Genomic DNA, 24,077 nt, shown 5'->3' on the forward strand with positions numbered 1-24,077 from the left:
AAGTGATAGATTTCAACTTATAAAGAGAGATAATTGGATTCTGCCTCACATTGTTCAAGAAGCACCCATATCTGGAGACCACACATTTTATATAGATGCAAACAAACAAGGAAAGGCAAGTTACAAGTCAGAAAATTTAAGTATAGTGATTCAAAGTCCTTATAATTTGGTTAGCCATAGATCTGGCATAGAATTAATATCTGGAATATATAGACTAAAAAACCTAAAAGAGAAAATATTTTAAATTATCCAAAATATAAACAGGCTATTAAAACAGACAGTTTACAAAAGATCAAATACAGATGCTCACTACACATACAGTAAAATGTTCAGCCTCACTGGCCATCAAGGAAACATGGATCAAAGCTAGACTGAGATTGTATTTTGACACACTGTGAATTTTAATCATTAGGAAAACAAGTAATAGGGCTGGAATGGTAACTTAGCAATTAGGAACAATTAACGTTCCAAATTATCTAACACCCTTTTCTGACTTCCTGTGACCACTGCCCTCCTGTGTTGGACTTAAAAAAACATAGGTATACACAAATACACATAAATAGAAAAGCAAACTGAAGGAAAGAAACACCCAAAACTGATGAAAACAAGAGAAAAAATAGAGAACCTTTTTATACTTTTGTAGAATGCAAAACAGTCTAGGCTCTATGGAAAGGAGCATTAAAGTTTTTTTTTTTTTTCAAACTAAAAGTAAATCAACCATATGGCTAAGCTACAGCACTTTAGGATAATGTTCAAATGCTTCTATATCAACAGATCACTGAGGTACTGGCATATCAATGTTCATTGCAGTACTGTTCTTAATAGGTAAGTTTGAGAGCCAAACTAAGTATCATTTGAAAATGGAATTACTAAAGAAAATGTGACATGTGTACATACAACAGATGTTATGGCAACCATGAAAAAAACAAATGAAGTCCTTTAGAAAAATATATACAATTGAAAAAAATACAATAAGTTAATTAGTTCTTTCTCAGAAATATTTGACTTTATTTCTGTCATTTATGAAAGATCACTTATTTCTTGTTTTCTGTGATTTGTGGATCCAATTTTTTTTTAAAAAAAGATTTATTTATTTATTATGTATATAGTGTCTGTCGGCATGTATGACTGCATTCCAGAAGAAGGCACCAGATCTTATTATAGATGATTGTAAATCACTATGTGGTTCCTGGGAATTGAACTCAGGCCTACCTCTGGAAGAACAGCCAGTGCTCTTAAACTCTGAGCCATCACTCCAGCAACTCATTTGTAGATTCTATATTTTATTTATATTGATATATATTTCAACTCATATGTGTGTGTATTTATATTATTAGTGAGTGAGTGAGTGTGTGTGTAATGGAGAGAGAGAGAGAGACAGAGACAGAGACAGAGACAGAGACAGAGAGACAGAGAGAGAGACAGAGAGAGAGAGAGAGAGAGAGAGAGAGAGAGAGGCCAAGAAGACAGGAAAGGTAGGACTTTAGGAGGAAGTCTATGCAAATATATTATGTACTTGCTTGTACCTTTTATAAATTGGTAGCATATGCAAGATACACACACACACACACACACACACACACACACACACACACACACACACACACACACACACATATAATTATGTGGTGTAGGGATGGGAAGAAATATAATGTATTCCAAATACAGATGGTCAGGACACTTATAAATCAAATTCTATAATATTCCCAAATATTTATGGTATAGATGTAGAATTAAATGAATATATTTCAGTTATCCAAAGTTTTGAAAATAAGTTCAAATAAGTTTACTTTGTTAAGAGTTCAGCAATCTTACTGAGATACATAGTAGGCTCAATGTTGCTTTCAAGGTCATTGCTTTATAACCTCTAAGTCTGCCAAAATTCTGATTGAAAACAGCAAGTTTCATTGCTTTAGCAATTAACTTAATCTATGCTTTAAAAAATATTTGATGTGCTTAACAATATTATAATTGTTAAGTATAATGTGATACTAAGCAAAAAATATAGCAGGAAATAAAAATGTGAAGATTAGGAACAATGCTAAAATAAGTAATTTAGGCTTATAATATGTCACAAGAAAACAGACTGATTCAGCTTATTGTTTTCATAGGCAATTTGTGATATACATTATATTTAATTCATGGTGAATGCAAATATACATGGCTGCTTAAACTGTTGACAAAAAGTACTAATTGAATACTAAGTTAGACATTTGTATACTAAGACATCTGTATGACCATCTAAAGTTCTAGGAATATTAAAAAAGGGGACACCAAGTTAATGGAAGAGTAACAGGATGGGGCAAATGGGTACGAATGCCAGCAACAGGGCATGAGAAAGCCAATGAGAATTTGAACACTTGGCTGGGGCTTTTCCCTTCACTGGGCCTGAATGAAACTAGCCCTATCAAAATTAAGTTAAGAAAATGAGGAAGAAACTTACTCTGCCTACAAAAATCCCACCTACTAACAAATTCAATGAGAGCAGGGGTCAATGCCTTCAGTTGATTATACATATTACATTCAAACCTGTGGTAGCATGGAGGACCTCAGTTAAGCTCCATAGATCAGGAAAAGAAAAAAGAAGTACATATGGGGAAAGGTTTGGATGGAGAAATTGAGTTTTGAGAGGAATAGAGAATGTATCACACACAAGTAAAAATGTCAAAGAACAGATTTAATTAAAATGTTTCATTAGACATACAACATTGACAATATAATAATTTGGTTACTGTATTTCTATGTAAAATAATGTTCTACTAACTTTCAAAAGTAACAGAGAGATCATAATAGTCATTAACATCTAAAAGGGCAAATATAGATGTAAAAGTCTATGTGAGAACTATGGTTGCAATAAAATCAGTGTACATAGTCCATTGAACTATGTTCTAAGCAATAATCTTCTCAGAGCTACAATCACATCCTTGTTCCTTAGGCTATATATCATGGGATTGAACATGGGGGTCAGAATGGTATAAAAAAGGGAGAGGAGTTTGTCACTTACTGCAGAATGTGTTGACTTTGGCATTAAGTAAGTAATAGATGCAGAGCCAAAAAACAAAACCACCACCACCAGATGGGAAGAACATGTGGAGAAGGCTTTTGCCCGTCCTTCAGCAGTTGGCAACCTCAGGATGGTGGCAATGATTTTGCTGTATGATGTCAGTATTAGTAAAAAAGGGATTGCAGCAAGCAAGATAGCCACTACGTAGACATACAGTTCATTAACAGAAGTGTCTCCACAGGCCAGCTTAAGTACAGGGGGTATGTCACAGAAGAAGTGATCTATCTGGTTAGAGTTACAGAAATGTAGAGAGAATATCTGACAGGTTTGTCCTAGCTGGAATGGCATGCCACCAAGCCAGGAGCCCACTGCCAGCTTTGTGCATTTGGTGGGGTTCATGACCAGAGGATAGTGCAGAGGGTTGCAGATGGCCACATAGCGGTCATAGGACATCACAGCCAGGAGAATACTTTCAGTGGCTGCCAGCATTAGGAAGAAACACATTTGTGTGGCACAGGCCAGAAGAGAAATACTTCTGTCCTGGGTCCAAATGCTATACAGAATCCTAGGTAGAGTGACTGATACATAGCAGATTTCCAGAAAAGAAAAATTTGACAGGAAAAAATACATGGGTTTGTGTAGTGCAGGATAAATCCTGGTTATTAAAATTATGAAGCCATTTCCAATTAGGATAATTAAGTACATTATGGAGAACATCCCAAACAGAAAGCCCTGAAGGTTGGGAATGTCAGAGAATCCGAGGAGGAGAAACTGGGTCTCTGTGGAAGTATTGTCCTCTTCCTTGATGTCTGTGTGTTTCATCTGTGGGGATGATTCAACCAGAAGTACATTTCCTTATCCTCACTTTTACTGTACATTCAGAAATATTGTCGTATTTGCATGGTTTTCAGTTCTGCTTACAAATATACATATATGTATATATATATATATATATATATATATATATATATATATATATATATATCAAGGTTGATCTATATATATCTTGATGAACTCAGACTGTGTCATGACATATATTCTTTGTCACTAAATATACCTTAGAGGTAAATGCTACTGTTTTCCACCTCTCTACTGGGTACATAATATATATTCTTGTTAATGGCACAATGACACATACTCTTTTAAATTATTATCTGAATATTCAAAGGACAAATTATGAATTAATGATTTAATTTTCAGTTGGCTGCTAAATTTTCTCCCAAAATTGTTTCCTGTGATTATCACAAATCAATTTTATTATAATTAAATATTTTTTATTCACTTAAAAATTATCTAGCAAAAATTTCTTCAATGTTTTAATGTGGTTTTCTAAACCCTTTTATCCCAATAGTCCTGTATACATGCAATTTATTGCAAAATTCATGATAAACTAAGCACAAGATTTGATGAGATTCTATTTTATATTTAAAATTTTAGTAGTTTGGTGTAAAATCTATGCAATCAGAATTCATATTTTTTGCATCTATCAAATTCTTTGAAACTGTATGCAAACCAAAAGATATATTAATAACAGTTATTTACAAATAGTACTTACCCTGCAGTTTATAAAGTATTTAAATAAGAACTAATACCTACAGTTACTTGTAATTTCTTCTGAATTTCTTTCTCAGCATAAAAGAAGAGTCTGAAGGTTTTCAGCAGACACACTGGCACACACACCATCATGAGAGAGACAGAGAGAGAGATAGAGAGACACAGAGACACAGAGAGGAATGTTAAGTGATTCGAGGAAGTCTGTTTTAGGAATTTGTGTACATAACTTGCCTACAGTAGCTGTGGCATTTGTTGGTGGTGCAACATACTAAGCCATAGCTAGGCGAGCTGTCTACCTCCAAGCTATTTCCTCAACTACTGTATGCAAGTTATGTACACAAATTGGTAAAACAAACTTCCTCAAGTCATTTAACATTCTTTTCTCTGTCTCTCATGTCTGTGTGTGTGCAAGTGTGACAGCTGAAAACCCTCAGACTCTCATTTTTATGCTGAGAAAGAAATTCAGTAGAAATTTCAAGAAACTGCATGTATTTTTTCTTATTTAAATACTTTATGAATATTAGCTGTTATGACCTTTGAAACATTAATTTTTTATGTAAACCTTGTGGTATTAATTAAAACCTTACAATATGTTGTATTGTGTTTCACTAATGAATTTTAGACTTTAAAATTAATATAAAAATAAAAGGAGATACAGACTCTTCTGCATCTATTGAGATGAGCATGTAATTTTTGTCTTTAAGTCCATTTTGTGATAATTTTATTATAATCTAAAAAATTAAATACTGTATATATATGTATATGTATATATACAGTATTATGTATATATGTATATATATATATATATAATTGCCTTAAATTTGAAGAGTTTCCTATGAAAAATTCTGTAGAACCAAATGACAACATGCAATAATTCTATAACGTTTTCAGTTTCACATCTGATAGATCTTAACACTCTGCCATTGGGAGCTGTTTTGATCTATAGGTGTCAAGCCCATGTCAATGACCATCATTCAACATTTTAGTTCTCTAGTGCAGATACAAGGAATTTCATGATATATGTTCCCCAGATGTCATATCATTGAAATATTTAAACATATGCTTAACAGAAAGTAATAATGTAATATACCTCAGCACATACTATGTTGATGTTGATGACTGTGATCCTTAATGTATTAGTCTTTCATATTAAAAAGGATTGTATATGCTGTTTGCTCTGGATGATATATCATCCAATAACAGAAGAGTAGGGTAAAGCCAAGCTGAAGTAATGTTTGAAACTTAACCAAAAATAAATAACTCAATTTTTAAATTAATTTTTGCAATTTTATCTAAATGCTGATATTAAAAATATAAAAATACAGGAACACAATTTTTTTGTAAGTCAAATATAGTCTATCCTGTTTGGAATTTTGTAAATTATAGTTCTTACCTTGATTTATTGACATATAATAGTAAAATGATAAAGAAATTTCTTTTACTAAGCTCGAGTTTTTCCTTATTAGAAAGAGAGTTCAAACACCTTCTGAAATATATTCTCTTGTCATAACACAGTATTCTACTTAACCAAGAATGTTCTCTACCCTTGGGACAACTCCTTTCCCATGTTAATTTCTAATTGAAGAGAACTCTTTTTTCTTATGACTCATGAATCTAGCATAACAAGAACCACAAATTAAATTAACAACATATATATATATATATATATATATATATATATATATATATATATATATATATATACCATCAGTATTTGTTTTTGTTATTATTAAGAAATATTAGAATTGAAAGTATCTGAAATTAGTAACTACACTTTTTGCAGTACTGAAGATTGAAACTAAGGTTTCCCAATGGAAAGGAAACACTCAGCCACTGAATCAGTTTTTCAGCACTGATATTTATTGAGGTAAAGGACCACTAAAAGACAAAATTCTTGCTGTGATCAACCTGCCTATGTATTCATAGTGCTGAAGTCAGTGGTTTCTGACAAATCCTATGTGTAACTGTATTTTATATATGGTCAGACATTTTAACTTATCTGAAAGTGTGTACTGTCTTAGAGTAATTAAAATATACTTTTTGACACAACAAATCCAACAACATTTTGACATCTTTTTTTAACTTATTTTTAATTTTATATATCAGCCACGGATTCCCCTGTCCTCCCTCCTCCAGCACCCCCCCCCCGCACTCCCCCCAGCTCACCCCCATTCCCATCTACTCCAGGGCAAGGACTCCCCTGGGGATTCAGCTCAGCCTGGTAGATTCAATCGAGGCAGGTCCAGTCCCCTCCTCCTTTTGCACAGGCTGAGCAAAGTAGGATTTACTGAAGGAGGCAGAGGCAGGAGGATCACGAGTTCGAGGCCAGCCTGGGCTAGACATTTTGACATCCTAAACATTTCTTTCATTAAAAAATATATTGCCAAGGATGGGCACATTTTATCTCAACTGACTAAATAAATGAATAAATAAATAAATAAATACAACTGTCCATGCTCATTTATGAACCATTTGAACCAAAATGGACACATTTTATCTCAACCGACTAAAGAAAGAAAGAAGAAAGAAAGAAAGAATGAAAGAAAGAAAGAAAGAAAGAAAGAAAGAAAGAAAGAAAGAAATACAGCTGTCCATGTTCCTTTATGAACTATTTGAACAAGAAAAGGTACGTAGAATTTCAAGTAGCAATAACTCATTAAAAACTAGTCACAAATCTACAGCAACTGGGAGGACAGATTCCTAAATTTATGTCTAGCTAGACTACCATTGATGGGCTGGGATTCTCAGTTCAACACCACTTACATCCAGATGTCAAAATCCAGAGGTCCACCCAGTCATTGATTGAGTACCCCATCAATGATTTCCCTTTTTAACTACTAATTCATAATGGCAATTTTGATAAAATCCACAAAGACCCCATATAAACACACATGAACTCACATTCACAAAATAAAAGGAAGAAAATATTAGATGACTGTGAGAATCTGTAACTAATTTACAGAAATGTTAAGATTATGATTAGAGAACTTATGATTAAGAACCATGAATTGTCATCCAGCCTACATGTTGATACCCTTCCCCAAAATGGAAGACTGTGTATTAATTTGACAATTTTGAATGATACAATTTGCATTAATGTGGTTAAATCCTGGATATTATGAACATACTGGTATAACTCTAAGTCACTTTTTTCCCTTACATTTATGTCACTACCTATGGGTATTAAGCATCTTAGACATGTGTTTTTCTGTTTATTATCTCAGTAAAGCTTTGATTTTATTTGTGTCCTTTGTACAAAGATAAACAGCAATTAAGACATTGACTTTAGAAATTCATTTTTTTTTATTTTAAGTGAACTTAAAGGAAAAGTCACTTCCAATGATTGAAAGTCATTTGCAAGATTTTATATCATTTACCCACCATACACATAAATCTCACCAATTTGACTAACTAAAATGTTGCTGAACAAGGACAACAATAGATATGCTAAGGTGGACTAAAGAAAGTCCAGGAAGCTGTAACTCTACAGAACAACTAAGGGCAACTATAGAATGCTAAAAGCGGAGTAAATAGTCTTCTGTCTTTCCCAGATGAGAGCACACCAATTGCTTATCCAATACCATGTGATCAGCTCTGAAAACATACAAAAAAGTAACATTATATGATTGATCAGGCTGTATTTTGAAATATACATGTCTATACATATATGTATGTAAAATTGATGACAAAAGAGGCCACGAATTTGAAAGAAATGAGAAGAGGTATATGAGAGGGATTGGAGGAAGGAAAGGGGTAGAGAATATGATATAATTATAATTTAAAAAATAAAATAAGATGTGAATTTTTTATTAAAGAAAAAGATAAGCCATTTGTTGTTTGTTTTTGCTCTTTAAGGGACCCACCATCCAGCTGCCAAATAAATCACATGAAGAGAGACTTATTATTAATTATGAATGCCTGGTCTTAGCTTGGCTTGTTGTTATTGTTGCTAGCCAGCTTTTCTAAGCTTAAATTCTCCTGTCTACACATTGCCTCTGGGCTTTTCCCATTCCTTTGTTTCTATAAATCTTACTCTTACTCCATGGCTGGCTATGTAGCTGGATGTCTGTCCCCTGGAGTCCTCCTCCTTCTCTGGCTACTTATACCTTTTTCCTAGATTTCTTCTTATATATCTCTTTCTGCCTGCCAGCCCCACCAATTACATCTCCTGCCTCACTATTGACCATTCAGCTCTTTATTAGACATCAGGTGTTTTACACAGGCACAGTAACACAGCTTTACAGAATTAAACAAATGAAACATAAACAAAAGTAAAATAACTTAAAATAATATTCCACAACATCAATTCCATATAGTGCTATATAACACTGACTGTTCTTAGTATTTTCCCTTGAAATTATAATGTAGGTAAAGTAAATTTGAAATGTCTTTTATCTATTTAAATTTTCTTTTTTTAAATTTGTATTTCGCCGGGCGGTGGTGGCGCACGCCTTTAATCCCAGCACTCGGGAGGCAGAGCCAAGTGGATCTCTGTGAGTTCGAGGCCAGCCTGGGCTACCAAGTGAGTTCCAGGAAAGGCGCAAAGCTACACAGAGAAACCCTGTCTCGAAAAACAAAACAAAACAACAAAAAAAAATTGTATTTCAAATTTTTTATACAATATAATTTTATAATGTTTCTTCTCTTCCAACTCCTCCCAGATCCTTGCTACGCTCCTACTTCTCCAAATTTTGTGTTACCTCTTAAAAATAACAAAATAAAACAAAAACAAAAACATAATAAAACATGGAGTCAGTTTGTGTGGTGGCCAACTCCTTTCTCTTAATAATAGCCATAAATTTGAAGCAACTTAGAAATCCACTAACCACTGAAAAGATAATGTAAAGTTGGTACATTTATACAACCGAATATTATCCAACTATTAAGAAAAGTGAAATCATCATATTTCAAATAAAATGGTGGAGCAAGAAACAAACATCCTGAATGAGGCAATTAGATGCATAAAAGACAAACATTACTTGCTTTCTCTCTTACATGGATGCCAGTTTTTAATCTTTTGATATGTTGCTACAGTGCAAATAAATAGAGAGGTTAAGTACTTAGTAAGTTCCCAAAAGAGAAGAGAGATCTTCTAAGGAAGGACAATGCAATATAGTGTTATTTAAAGTTTGTGTATTTCAATTCATTTTTCTCTATCTTTGAAAAGCATCACTAATATAAAATTGAAACTCAAATTGGTATGAGGATGTAGTAATGTGACATAGTATAGCACAAGGCCGTGATTAATTCCATGGCACAAATAAATAAATACAGGAATAAATAATAATGAATGTGTAAGTTTATCACTTGATATTTCCAACAGGTATCTAAAGCAATAGGAGTCACTTGCATGGTCAAGATCATGTACCATGAATCTCAAGCTCAAATTTTTCTTTGGTTCCTTCATTTACTAGTAAATAACAAAAATTGTAATTGCAGTTGAATTATTTTGTGAATATATATTGAGCATCACTGAATTTAAGCACCAGTCTATGTCTACAATGATGAATGTATTTTCTAATATGCACACTATGCATTTGTTAATGTTGTTGGATATACTAAAATAATAATAGGTATTCAGGTATTTTATTAACAATTTCAAAATTGAAGAGAATGCACACATTCATGTTGGTTATGATTTTCTTGTCTTACCAACTATATGACTGGAACTTTTTTTTTTTTTTTTTTTTTTTTTGGTTTTTCAAGACAGGGTTTCTCTGTGTAGCTTTGCACCTTTCCTGGAATGTAGATGTAACCAACGGTCTTATTAAATAAGAAACACAGAGCCAATTCAGAGAAGAAAGCCAAGAGGTCAGAGCTAAGAGCCTCACCCTTCCTGATTCAGGGATCCTCTTCAGCCAAGAGAGCTCTCTGAAAAAAGAACCTACTTCCTGTGTGTATGTCTTTAAAGTCTTCCTGTTCTGCCTTCTCATTGGTTGTAAACCCAAACATGTGACTGCCTCATCACTGCCTGAATGTACCGCCCTCCAGGTCCTTAAAGGTGTGCGCCACCGCCGCCACGCACTTGCTATGGCTCTAATAGCACTGACCCCCAGACAACTTTATTTATTAACATACAATTAAAATCACATTTCAGTACAAGTAAAATACCACCACACTGGGACTCGCTTTGGAGACCAGGCTGGCCTCGAACTCACAGAGATCCACTTGCCTCTGCCTCCCGAGTGGTGGGATTAAAGGCGTGTGCCCCCACCGCCTGGCAAGGAACTTTTTTACATATGATTCTTCAGTATTGTGGCCACATTTCCTTTGGGCATATACTCAACATTGCCTGATTAGATCATTTGGTATTCTGTTTCAAATTCTTGAGGAGCTGCCATAGTATTTCTATAAAGCATGTTTTAGTTTATATTTCCTTTAAAATCTGTAAGAATTATTTTTTTCTTCTTAGTTCACATGCATACTTGCTATCTATAATAGTTAATAGTAGTTAATCTAACACACAAAAAAAGTGATAGTACTATGAACTCATAGTTTTGTTTTTCCTGATAATCTGTGGTGTTCGATACTGTGGGCCATTGTCACTGTGAATTAGTTGCTAATTCAAAATTCAAATGTATGTCACAACTATATAGGTGACTTAAGTCTACCTACTTCCATGACATCACTTTGCTTGTCAGCAGAGTAGCATTATCTTCTTGAGATTATTCTATAGGATGCATTCACACAATCAGATAATCACCTTGAGGTTATGTGGTGATATATTATGTACCCTAATAAAATTTTCCTGAAGATCAGAGACAGAACAAGCCACTAGATTAAACATAGAGGCCAGGCAGTAGTGACACAGACCTTTAATCCTGGTGCTCAGGAGGCAGAGATCCATTTGGACCTCTGTTGGCTCAAAGCCATCCTGGACTACATGAGATTGACTCAGTCTAGGAGAGAAACAAAGCCAGGCAGTGGTGGCACATACCTTTAATTTCAGTACTTGTGAATTACATGCCTTTAATCCCAGCACCTGAGAACTCATGCCTTTGCTTGGGAAACACATATGTCTTTAATCCTAGGAAGTGATGGATGGGTAAAGAAAGGTATATAAGGCATGAGGAGACAGGAACTAAAGTCCTTTTCCACTGAGGAACTCCTTTTGGCTAGAGGCCTTTTTGCTAGAAAGCCTTTTCAGGCTGAAGCGTTGGTGAGGTAAGAGGTGGTAGCTGTGGCTTGCTCTGTTTCTCTCATCTTTCAGCTTTCCCCTTAATATCTGGTATCAGGTTTTTTTTTTTTTTTATAAAAAGACCATTTTAACATTCATGTTATATTATAGGGGTTGAGGTCATTGTTTTCTAAGGGGTCACTAGTTGCAAAGGTCGTATCTAGAAATTGCCTCTTAGTTTATAACCCAGGCTTGCTGAACCTCCATTTTCTTCCCCCAACTCATCATGTAACTCTAGCATACCCATGTTTCTTCTTCTTTTCTTATCATGTAATCAATTTGTTGCCTGGAAATTATGTTTCCATATTTTTTTTCCTATTCACATCTGGAGTCCCATTTCACATATTATTGTTATTCTCACCATTACACAAACGTGATTTGGTGATGTCTCTGAACATTTGATGTGTATGTTTCAATATTCCAATGAGGATGCATAACTAATTTACTTGTTCTTCATTTGATCATATTCCAATCCCCAATTGCTATAATTGCCCTATTAAAATACTCATCATAGTCTGGCATGTAGTCATTAAGGAAACAAATAACACATGCTGGTGAAGATAGGAACTAGTAGAACTCTTGCACCCTGCTGGTTGAAATGAAAATTCAAGCCTCTATAGAAATCACTTTGGTGGTTCCTCAGAAGTGAAAGTCGATCAGCCAAATGACTCAGCCCTACCAATCCAATTGACAACATTGAAAAATGTCAAGGAGTTACAAATACATCAATTCTGACTACAGTATTCACAAGATGGTGTAGCTAGTTTTTCTGCCTGGCCCACAGTCAGGAAAAATCTCTCTCACCCGCCAGTCCCACAGCCGCTCAGACCCAACCAAGTAAACACAGAGACTTTTATTGGTTACAAACTGTATGGCCGTACCAAACTTCTTGCTAACTGTTCTTACAGCTTAAATCAATCCATTTCCCTTAATCTATACCTTGCCATGTGGCTCGTGGCTTACTGGCATCTTCACATGCTGTTTGTCATGGCAGCAGCTGGCAGTCTCAGCCTTTCACTTTCCAGAATTTTTTTCTTCCTTGTCCCACCTATACTTCTTCCTGCCTGGCCACTGGCCAATAAGTGTTTTATTTACTAACCAATCAGAGCAACACATTTGCCATACAGAACATCCCACAGTACTTCCCCTTTTCTTTTCTTTTTTTTTTCAAAAAGGAAGGTTTTAAACATAACAAAGTAAAATTACATATAATTTGGGAATTTGGGCATAGCTTCTCTTACTACTTCCTGCTGGAAGGGGAGCTGTATCTTATGGGGACACAAAGAAAATTTTAGGACTATTCCATAATCCATGAGGCTGTATTGTCTGAGCCAGTTGCCTTCAAACCATTCTGAATGTTGGATCATCTGGGCCATGGTGTCATCAGAGACCTTTCAGGGGGCTTGGCTGGTCAAACCTGATGTATCTTAAACTGGAACAAATCCATAGCCTCTGGCTTTCTGTGGAAACAAAAGCAGAGCCTCCTTTCCAAGGCAACACATCCTTACATCCAAATTTTGAGTCAAGGTATCTTTAAAATATACATATTGGTTTAACTCAACATCTTTTATGATCAAATTTTTTTTTGTAGTTAAAAATCCCAAAGACAACATAATCCAGATTCTCTGTGTAATATTTATTTTTATGTGGCTTATTTTATAGATTAATTTTACTGTCTCTTTAAAGATGTTATTTTTTAAAACTATGTATTTGTTTATATAACTGTATATATCACCTTTTTTGTCTCTTTTAAGTCTATGTATATTTTATACACATTGTAAACTGTTACATCTGAATCTGTCTTATTGTGAATCTATTGCTTTAAACTGTAGCATTCTAAGACTGAAAGGACTCTCTGGTTGCTGGCTCCACCCACCTCAGCTTCCCAACATGGTGGTGGTACATTTACCGCCAGCTCTGGGAGCTATGGTGGGTCTATGCTTTTATCCAAGCAGCGTGTAGCCCAGAAACCTCTGTTTTTGTTTTGTACTAGCAAAGGCTAAATCCACCATGCAGCTTAATGTGCCACTTGCAGAGGCCTCATTCCTGCCATACTACAGGTCTACCGCACATGCCAGGAACACGCCATAGTAGCTCAAATACTCAGGCTGCCGCTAGCTTGAAAGAGACAACTAGGAACTGTTTTTAGCTCTCTTTTAGAAACTTTTTACTCAGGTTTTAGGTGGAAACTCTTGCCCCACGTTGGGCGCCATTTGTAGCTAGAGTTTTCCTGCCTGGCCCACAGTCAGAACAAATCTCACTCACCCGCCAGCCCCACAGCCACTCAGACCCAACCAAGTAAACACAGAGACTTATATTGGTTACAAACTGTATGGCCATACCAGGCTTCTTGCTAACTGTTCTTATATCTTAAATTAATCCATTTCTATAAATCCATACCTTGCCATGTGGCTCGTGGCTTACTGGCATCTTCACATGCTGTTTGTCATGGTGGCGGCTGGCAGTGTCTGTCTCAGCCTTTCACTTCCCAGAATTCTTTTCCTCCTTGTCCCACCTATACTTTCTCCTGCCTGACTACTGTCCAATCAGTGCTTTATTTACTAACCAATCAGAGCAACACATTTGCCATACAGAACATCCCACAGCAAGATGGTAGTTGCACAACTAACCCAGGTGCCAATTAACAGAAATGTGTATTTAAAAAATGAATCTTATATGCACAATGGACAGTATTTCCAACTACAAGGAAAAGCAAATACATTAAATCTGTCAAAAACTGTATGCAATTGTAGAAAATCAAATTAAACACAATCATTCTGTCTCAGAAAGATGAATAACAAATGTTTTCTCTGATTTTGGCTTGAGATATTTTATTAAAATTGCTAAATTAAAGTGTATGTATGTGTTACGAAAAAGTAAAGGTGAAATGTCTACAATAACAAAGGGGACAAGTCCGAGGGGAGGAAAAGACAAAGAGGAAGGTGGTATTCATGAAAAACTTACTCAAAGTACATTTTATATTAGGCGAAAGGGCACCATTACAATATATAAGGAATAGAGCCAGGGACAGAAACACACTGCACTGTAGGCAAAGTTGGATAGTCTGGATATGTAACACAAATCTTAAAGGGTCTTAATAAAAACAAACCTGGGCCAGGCATTGGGGTGAATGCTGAAAGATCAGAGAAGCAGAATAAGCCACAGCTAACCTTACCTGAACGGTTTCTCAGCTGACCCTGTTTCCTCAGACTGGAAGCCTCTGAGTCCTCATCTGAATGGATTTCAGCTGAACTGCTGCTCAAAAGCCTAAAAGCTTAACCAGGCTCTATTTCCTGGTTTTCACACCTTTTATAACTTTCTGCTTCCTGTCACCACTTCCTGGGATTAAAGGTGTGAGTCACCATTCCTGGCTGTTTCCAGTTTGGCTTTGAGCTCACAGAGATCCAGATGGATCTCTGCCTCCAGAATGCTAGGATTAAAGGTGTGTGTGCCACCATTTTCTGGCCTATGTCTATCTAATGGCTGTTCTGTCCTCTGACCCCAGATAAGTTTATTAGGTTTCACAATATATTGGGGGACACAATATATCACCATGTGGGTAGGTCATTTAGAATTCAAATTCTGTGGTATTTACAAAAATTATGGGTATAAATATTAAATTAAATGAACATATCATCTATTTGTTTTGTGAAAGAAAAGATACCAATGGAAAGTATAGTTGCAAGATAATCTTTCAGTATTTGAGTTCAATAAGTTGGCCCTGATATAGTAAGTTAAATGTTGCTTTCCTGCTTTATTGTTAGGTATTCCACAGAATTTCACAAAATTATGAAGTAGGATACAGAAATACTCATTGATTCATTTACTTATTTAGCCTCTCATTCAATCAATCTTTGATAACCACACTTTAGACTACACAGTACAAAATAATGCAGAGGAAATGTTTTTGTGATGATTTGGAATATTATTGTGATAACAGATTTTACAGGTATAAATTCCTCAAATATCAATAGATTAAATTCTGCTTTTGTTGCTGGGTGGTGGTGGCGCATGCCTTTAATCCCAGCACTAGGAAGGCAGAGCCAGGTGGATCTCTGTGAGTTTGAGGCCAGCCTTGTCTACAGAGTGAGATCCAGCAAAACTACCCAGAGAAATCTTGTCTCAAAAAACCAAAAAAAACAAAAAAACACAAAAAAACCCCATAAATTCTGCTTTTGTTTTTAATGGAATATGTTATTTATATTACATTTTTTATTCATAAGATAGAATTCTTTATAGGCAAAAATGGTGGAAAAAGATTATTTTGTCTAGTAAATATATTTAAACTTATATTGTGATAATTTCATAATAAATATAGTGTACTTTGATCAAATGTAACACCTGCTTCCTCCCCCCATGATGCCTACAACATTTCCTTCCTAATTCATGTATAGTATTTGAAAACTATTGAGTCCATTAAGTGATGATAATATATGGATATGTACAATATCATCCAGCAGAACATTGACAGTATTGGAAGAAAACTACTTCTTCTTTTCTGATCACTATCACCAATAGTTCCAAGGTGTAGGGAATCAGCTAATGTTATTCTAAGTAAAGCAAATAGTATAATGTTTTTTAAAAGTAACAAAGAGAGTTTGGTATGGTGATATTTTATTTGTATTAAAATGTTATTTGTATATTAATAAATAAAGTTGCTCTGGGGTCAGAGCTATTAGCAAGCCATAGGAAAGCAGGGCAGTGGTGGCATATGCTTGTAATCCCAGCACTTGGTAGGCAGAGCTGGGTAAGTCTCTGTGTGTTCAGGGATACAGCCATTATTGGATACACATGCCTTTAATCTCAATACCAATCATGGAAAACCTGGAGGCCTATACAGACAGGTCGTGGCGAGGCAGTCATGTGGCTGGGTTTACAACCAATGAGAAGGCAGAACAGGAACTCTATATAAAGACTTTAACACTGAGGTAGCTCTGGTTCAGAGAGGTAGGACCACTGCAGGAGGAAGGGTAAAGTTTTAGCTCTTAGCTCTGACCTCTTGGCTTTCTTCTTTACATTGGTTCTGTGTTTCTTATTTAATAAGAAGGTTGGTTACATCTACATTTGGCGCCCAACATGACAAGAATCCATTAAAAACTGCTTGGTTTGGCTTGGCGGCGGGTCCAGTTTCTGGCCTGGATGGCCTGGCTCCCTAGCTCGGGCCCAGGCCTGACTGACCCGCAGCTGGAGCTACTTGCAACTGCTACAAACAACTCAGGCCTGCCCTGCCGAACAGGGCCCCTGCCTATAAAGCCAAGGTTTGACTGGGCTCAAGCGGCTATGCTTTCTCTCTCTCTCTCTCTCTCTCTCTCTCTCTCTCTCTCTCTCTCTCTCTCTCTCAATTCACACACGGAACACTAGTTGGCTGTTTTGAAATTTCCTGGGATTCTACTGTTCTACCCAGACTTGGTAAGTCAATTAACATATCTATTTAAAAGAGAATTTTTTCTACATTAAAAAAATGGGCTTTATGTGTACATTGGAAGAAAATTGGGCTTTGTTTGAAATTTTAGGCACTCTGACAATGGAACAACTATATGAAAAGATTAATGTTGATCGAATTATTCAGTTTATTACTTTTCTTATCCTCATTTTACTATTTATAAAGATAGTCAACTTAAGTGCCAGGATAACAGTCTTAGAAAAACCTGTTAAACCGGTAAAAATGAATTATAGAGAAATTCAAATTCAGACAGAAGAAATAAATAGTGAAGTTGTTTCAAAATTGGATCATAAGGTTACAGAAAGAAAGCCAGTTTTCACACAATCACCCTTAATTTATCCGGTAGACGTACAGCAGCTACCTGATGAAGAGAATGAACAAAATACTTGGGTTCCAGTTAAAATGTTGGACTTATGAAGATTTAAGGAGGCAATAGCATCTTATGGCATGCACTCCCCATATGTAAAGCAAATGTTAAACACCTGGTCAACTTGTAATAGAATTCTACCAAAGGACTGACAGGATTTGGCACAGGCTGTTCTTGAACCCGGACAAAATCTCCAGTGGAAAATGTGGTTCAATAATGAGGCTAAAAATATAGAAAAACAATGGAGGGATAGCGGAATACAAGTCTGCCAGGATCAGCTTATTGGAGAAGGCCAATATGCTTCAGTACAAACACAATGTTCATATGATGTCCAAACCCTAGTTCTATGTTGAACAGTAGCTTTGAATGCATGGGACAGAGTTGAGGAACCAGGAAAAAAAACTGAGTCATTTACAAAGGTTATACAGGGCCCAAAAGAATCTTTCACAGATTTCTTACAAAGATTGACTTCAGCAGTACAGAAAATGGTCCCGAATTCAGAGGCTAGTCAGATAATAATTGAATCTTTGGCCTTTGAGAATGCAAATGCAGCATGCAAAAGAATAATCAGGCCGTTAAAGGCAAGATCTGTACCTTTGGAAGATGGGATTAGAGATACAGTTAATGTTGAGGCTTAGGACCATGATGATATGTGGGTAGGAAAAGCAATTTCAAAAGGTTTGAGAAATGTTAAATGTTTTGGATGTGGAAAGCAAGGACATTTGAAAAGGGATTGTAAACATGTCGTTCCTAGAAATAATGTTTCTTCAAGGAACACTGGCAACAGAATACCCCTTCCTTCTGGAGTATGCAGAATGTGTGGTAAGGGAAAACACTGGACCAACGAATGTAGATCAACAAGGGACAGACAGGGTAATCCCTTGCCTCGAGCTTCGGGAAACTCCCAGAGGGGCCTCAGGCAGGCCCCCACAGTAAATTCAGTTCAAACCTTTCCTGCAGTTGTAGAGGAAACCCCTACTCAAAGCAACTAAATAACCAAATGTCTATTGGAACAAATCATGTTGGTCAAGATGATGAAACAGAGAAAATAGGAAATTCAGGAAAAAACATAAAGAAAATTTTTTGGCAAACTTCTATTAATGAACAAAGACCAAAACTAACAATAAAGATAAATGATGTTTTGTTGTCTGGTCTGGTAGACACAGGTGCAGACATTACCATAATTGCACCACAATTTTGGCATCCAACTTGGCCTCTTCAAGAGGTAAACGTACAACTGTTAGGAATTGGGACATTATCTCGAGTGAAACAAAGTGCAAGATGGCTTGAATGTATAGGTCCAGAAGGACAGAAAGGAAAATTAAAACCATATATGGCTAACATAGCTATGAACCTGTGGGGTCGAGACTTGTTACAACATTGGAATACTCAGATTAATATCCCTCCAATCTCAGAAACAAATCATAAATTAGTACATGTTTCTGAGAGAAATATTAAAAGATATTATTCTAATGAGTGCTCACCAGCCATCCATGTCATACAAGACAAAGGCACAACAACTGATAATTTTCCAAAAAAACCAACAGCTCTACCTTTAAAATGGTCAACAGACAAGCCTGTATGGGTTCAGCAATGGCCTTTAACAACAGAGAAACTCCAGGCTTTAGAAGAGCTGGTAGAAGAACAGTTAAATGCTCAGCATATTGAGGAATCAACCAGCCCTTGGAATTCTTCTGTATTTGTTATTAAGAAGAAATCTGGTAAATGGAGAATGGTAACAGACCTTAGAGCAATTAACAAAGTAATTCAGCCAATGGGCTCCCTACAATCTGGAATTCCTTTGCCTACTCTGTTACCAAAAGGATGGCCTCTCATAGTTATTGATTTAAAAGACTGTTTCTTTTCAATACCCTTACAAGAAAAAGACAGAGAAAGATTTGCTTTCACAGTGCCTACTTATAATAATTCTCAACCGGTTAAAAGATTTCAATGGAGGGTTCTCCCACAGGGAATGTTGAATAGCCCATCTTTGTGCCAATATTTTGTAAAACAGCCATTAGAAGTGGTATGTAAAAAAAAAATTTCCTAAATCTATACTTTATCATTATATGGATGATATTTTATTAGCTGACTCAAATGCAGATACTTTGGAAAGAATGTTTGAAAAAGTAAAGAAAAATTTGCCTTGCTGGGGATTACAAATTGCTCCTGAAAAGATACAAAGAGGAGATTCTATTAATTATTTAGGATATAAAATAGAGCTACAAAAAATTAGACCCCAAAAGGAGCAAATTAGGAGAGATAGACTACAGATTCTTAATGACTTTCAAAGATTATTTGGAGATATTTCTCATCTAAGAACTATTGTTGGGGTAAAAAATGATGAACTGCATAATTTGTTCAAAACCTTAGAAGGTGACAAGGATTTAAATAGTCCAAGAGAATTATCACCTGAAGCTGAGAAAGAATTGGCCTTGGTAGAAAAGAAAGTACATGAAGGGCACGTGGATTGTATTGATCCAAAGCTGGATTGCATTTTGGTTATTTTACCTTCTAGGCATTCCCCAACAGGAATATTAATGCAAAGGGAAGATATTATATTGGAATGTATATTTTTACCAAATAAACCAAATAAAAAAATTGAAAACTTATGTGGAAAAAATCTCTGACTTGATTTGGAAAGGAAAATTGAGACTTCGTCAATGAGCAGGAATAGACCCAGCAGAAATTGTCGTATCTTTAACTAAGGAGGACATTGAAAAATTATGGATAGAAAATGAAGCTTGGCAAAGAGCTTGTAGTAATTTTTTTGGAGAAATTAACAGCAAATATCCCAAAAGCAATAGAAATGATCTTATAAAGAGAGCTGATTGGATCTTGCCTCAAATTGTGAGGGAAAAAACCCATATCTGGAGTTTGTACATTTTATACAGATGCCAACAAACAAGGAAAGGCAGGTTACAAATCAGAAAATTTAAGTAAAGTGGTTCAAAGTCCTTATAATTCAGTTCAAAAATCAGAATTGTATGCTATTCTGTTGGTATTAATGGATTTTTCAGAACCTCTCAATGTAGTAACTGACTCTCAGTATGCTGAAAGAGTAGTATTACATATTGAGACTGCAGAATTTATCCACGATGCTTCAGAATTAACTTCACTATTTATTCAATTACAAGATACAATCAGAAAAAGGAGTCATCCTTTATATATAACTCACATTCGATCCCATACTGGTCTGCCAGGCCCTCTAGCACAAGGCAATGATGAGATTGATAAATTATTGATAGGAAATGTGCTGGAGGCCTCAGAATTTCATAAAAAACATCATGTCAATAGTAAAGGTTTAAAAAAGGATTTTTCCATAACCTGGCAACAAGCCAAAGAAATAGTAAAGAAATGTCCTACTTGTTCCTTCTACAATCAAACACCATTAACAGCAGGATGTAACCCAAAGGGTACTCAGAGGAATGAAATCTGGCAGATGGATGTGTTTCACTTTGCAGAATTTGGAAAATTGAAATATGTACACCACACTATTGATACTTATTCAGGATTTCAATGGGCAACTGCTTTGAGTTCTGAAAAAGCTGATTCTGTAATCACTCATTTGCTAGAAGTTATGGCCGTTATGGGTATACCTGCACAAATCAAAACTGATAATGCTCCATCATATGTCTCTGTTAAAATGAAACAGTTTTTTGCTTATTATAATATAAACCATATTACAGGTATACCACATAATCCTACAGGTCAAGCAGTTATAGAAAGACCAAACAGAACTCTAAAGTATATGCTAAATAAACAAAAAGGAGTAACAAAACCCCCCAGAAATAGACTACATAATGCTCTATTAACTTTGAATTTTCTTAATGCCAATGAGAAAGGAACAACAGCTGCAGAGAGACATTGGATAATAGGGAAAACTACAGAATTAAATCAACCTATATACTTTAAGGATGTGCTGACCTCAGAATGGAAACCAGGATATGTGTTATATTGGGGACAAGGTTTTGCTTTTATTTCTACAGGAGAAGATAAGTTGTGGGTACCATCAAAACTGATAAAGGTTCGATTTGAACAAGAGAGACCTCTTAATTAGAGGAGGTGATAGTTCATCAACTATCATGAACATCCAATTTAAACTAACTTACACCAGTAAAACATGCCTTTTCATTTAATCAGATAATAACTTGCCAAAAAGGAACATCCCAAAAAAAAACCTTGGGGAAAGGTTTTTGTTTTTGTCTTTTAGGAGAATGAAGGTTAAGGAATTTGAAGAACACTGGACAAATGAGACAACTGAAGAAAAGGGACAAATCGTCTATCCTAAGAAACAGAGTGAAATGGAGTATGGGTATGTTATCTAAAAAAAAATTTATGTTTTCCTAAATGTTTGTTTCTGCTTTTCTTTAAAGATTTAACACTATTTAACTTCTAATAGTCTCAGTTCAATTAAAATTTAAAGCTGATTTGGAGTTGGAGAATGGCTCTCTCCTTCTTTAAACTCAAGCATGTTGTTAAAAGGAAAATGCAAACTCCCTGTATCATGCCAGAAGAAAAGAGCCATCTTCTGCTATGGTACAGGAGAAAAGCCAAATTAATTAAGGGACTACTCTATTACTAATCTCAACTCTTTGATTCTATTCTGATTCTTTAAACTTTTCTTAAAGTATGAATTTTATATCAAAATTTACAAGATTAATATATATATATACATTTTAAACTTTGTTAAGATATAAATGGTCATATAGAGTACTAACTAATTCTAAAAAGCCGCATATATAGTCTTTGTGTTCGAGTCTCTTATCAGTTTTTTGATATTAGGTCAGGCCTAATATCAACTGAAGTCTCCAGGAAGAAGATGGGGCCCCACAACAACAACAATTTCATGTGGACAATGATAACATCACTAAGCTGACAAACATCATCTACAGATCAGCTTTGAACTACAAAGTGCTCAGAGCAATTTTGAGAGAGCTAACTGAGATGATCCAGTCTCAAAGACTACTTGAATAAGGATTTGAGATAAACCCTGAACTTTGGCATTATACACAGACTGGATAACGAAGGATATAGTTACCTTTCCTAGAATTTGACAATTAACCTAAAATTTTTCTTTCAGGATAAAGATACCTTCGCCCATACCCAGCAGGAAGCAATTTCAAGAATATGACGCCCACATTCCCAAAGAGGTGGTGTGGGGTGGGTGGTTTTTTTTTTTTTTTTTTTTTTGGTCTTTTAATGGGTTTTGGGTCTGGAATAATTTTCATTGATTAGGGGGGTTGGTTACAAGTTGTTGTCAAGGGATAGGAAAAGGGCTAAGCAAAGGAGATTAGATTTAAGGTTCTTATTAAAAAAAAAGAAAAGAAAAGAAAAATGTAAATACTTTACATTTGATTGGATTGTTTTATATTGTATACAAATTATATATATAGAAATTGATATTGTTAGAAAATGTTATATGTATATTTCTAATTGTACCGTTCATCTAACAATGTAATGCAATTTTCTGATCCTTGAATGTTGTTATTACCAACTATTAGGATATAAAGTAATGAAAGTTAGTAGTTAGACATTATAATAGAACTTGTAGTTATATTAGGTATGTTTTCAAGATTAAGTAGATATATTTTAGATAGACAGGTTTTCTTCAAACCCTTCAGAGATCTACAGAATATGACATTTAAAATGTTTTAATAACTTAGAAAATTTTTCTTTTTTGTTATGACTATGAGACATGTCGGCTCCTGGCAGTACCAATCTACTTCAGAGAAAATATGGGTATTGAAAAAACTGCAATTGGAGTTAACTTTCATTGTGGCAAATGTTAGCCACTGGACAACAAAGTATCCTTGAATCAACTGCTGACAAACAGGACAGACAGGACATGAAACAAAGGACTACTGATTCTTGTCAAAACAAGTGTGGTTATGGCTTTATCAAAAGGCATCTTCTGAGGCCAGGACAATATGGCACCATCCCTGAAGTGGCCTTCGCAATCCGGGAAAGATACAGTGCCCTTTTCTTCAAAGGCAGCTTAACAGGCAGTGGGCCGATGGCTTCTGATGTGCAATGGGAAGGTAGTTGAAACAGTTATTTTTGAAGAGTAATTAAGCTCATACCTCTCAACAGTAGAATGACATTTAATAGAGGGATGTGGAGAAGAACGGGATGCTGAAATGAAGCCACATACACACATAGCCAAGAAGAATGGACAGCTGAATTCAAAAAACATCAACAATTTCCAGAATTTAAAATCCTGAATCATGACATGACACTAGTGGAATTCAGGTGTTTCTGGTATATAGACTGCTCTCACCCAATGTGAGGTTGAACTGTTGACCTTGTGTACATCCTACTTCACAAATGAGTCTGTCAGATACACTAAGCCTATAGGCTGAAGATGATGCCCCAACACTGCGGAGAAACCTCAGATGTTTGTCCAGGCAGCTGGCTGTTTCTGTCAACTCACAATTTTTTGGAAGTTGCTTGCATATACTTCCTGTTTTTATTTTTTTGTTAGCTAATATTATTTTCTTCTTGGGTTTCTGAAGGAGTTGAAGATTAGTTA

The 24,077-nt window shown here is 35.4% G+C and overlaps 1 protein-coding gene across 1 annotated transcript; it reads right to left on the reverse strand.

The window, feature by feature from the left end:
- Positions 1 to 2,881: 2,881 nt before the first annotated feature.
- Positions 2,882 to 3,826, reverse strand: LOC128101983 (olfactory receptor 10AG1-like). The gene has a single exon (XM_052725458.1). The coding sequence runs from the start codon at positions 3,824 to 3,826 to the stop codon at positions 2,882 to 2,884; it is 945 nt and encodes a 314-aa protein (XP_052581418.1).
- Between the last annotated feature and the right edge of the window lie 20,251 nt (positions 3,827 to 24,077).

The sequence above is a fragment of the Peromyscus californicus genome, unplaced genomic scaffold (genome assembly GCF_007827085.1).
Source record: "Peromyscus californicus insignis strain IS unplaced genomic scaffold, ASM782708v3 Scaffold_7__1_contigs__length_154581171, whole genome shotgun sequence".
NCBI classification, from domain to species: Eukaryota; Metazoa; Chordata; class Mammalia; order Rodentia; family Cricetidae; genus Peromyscus; species Peromyscus californicus.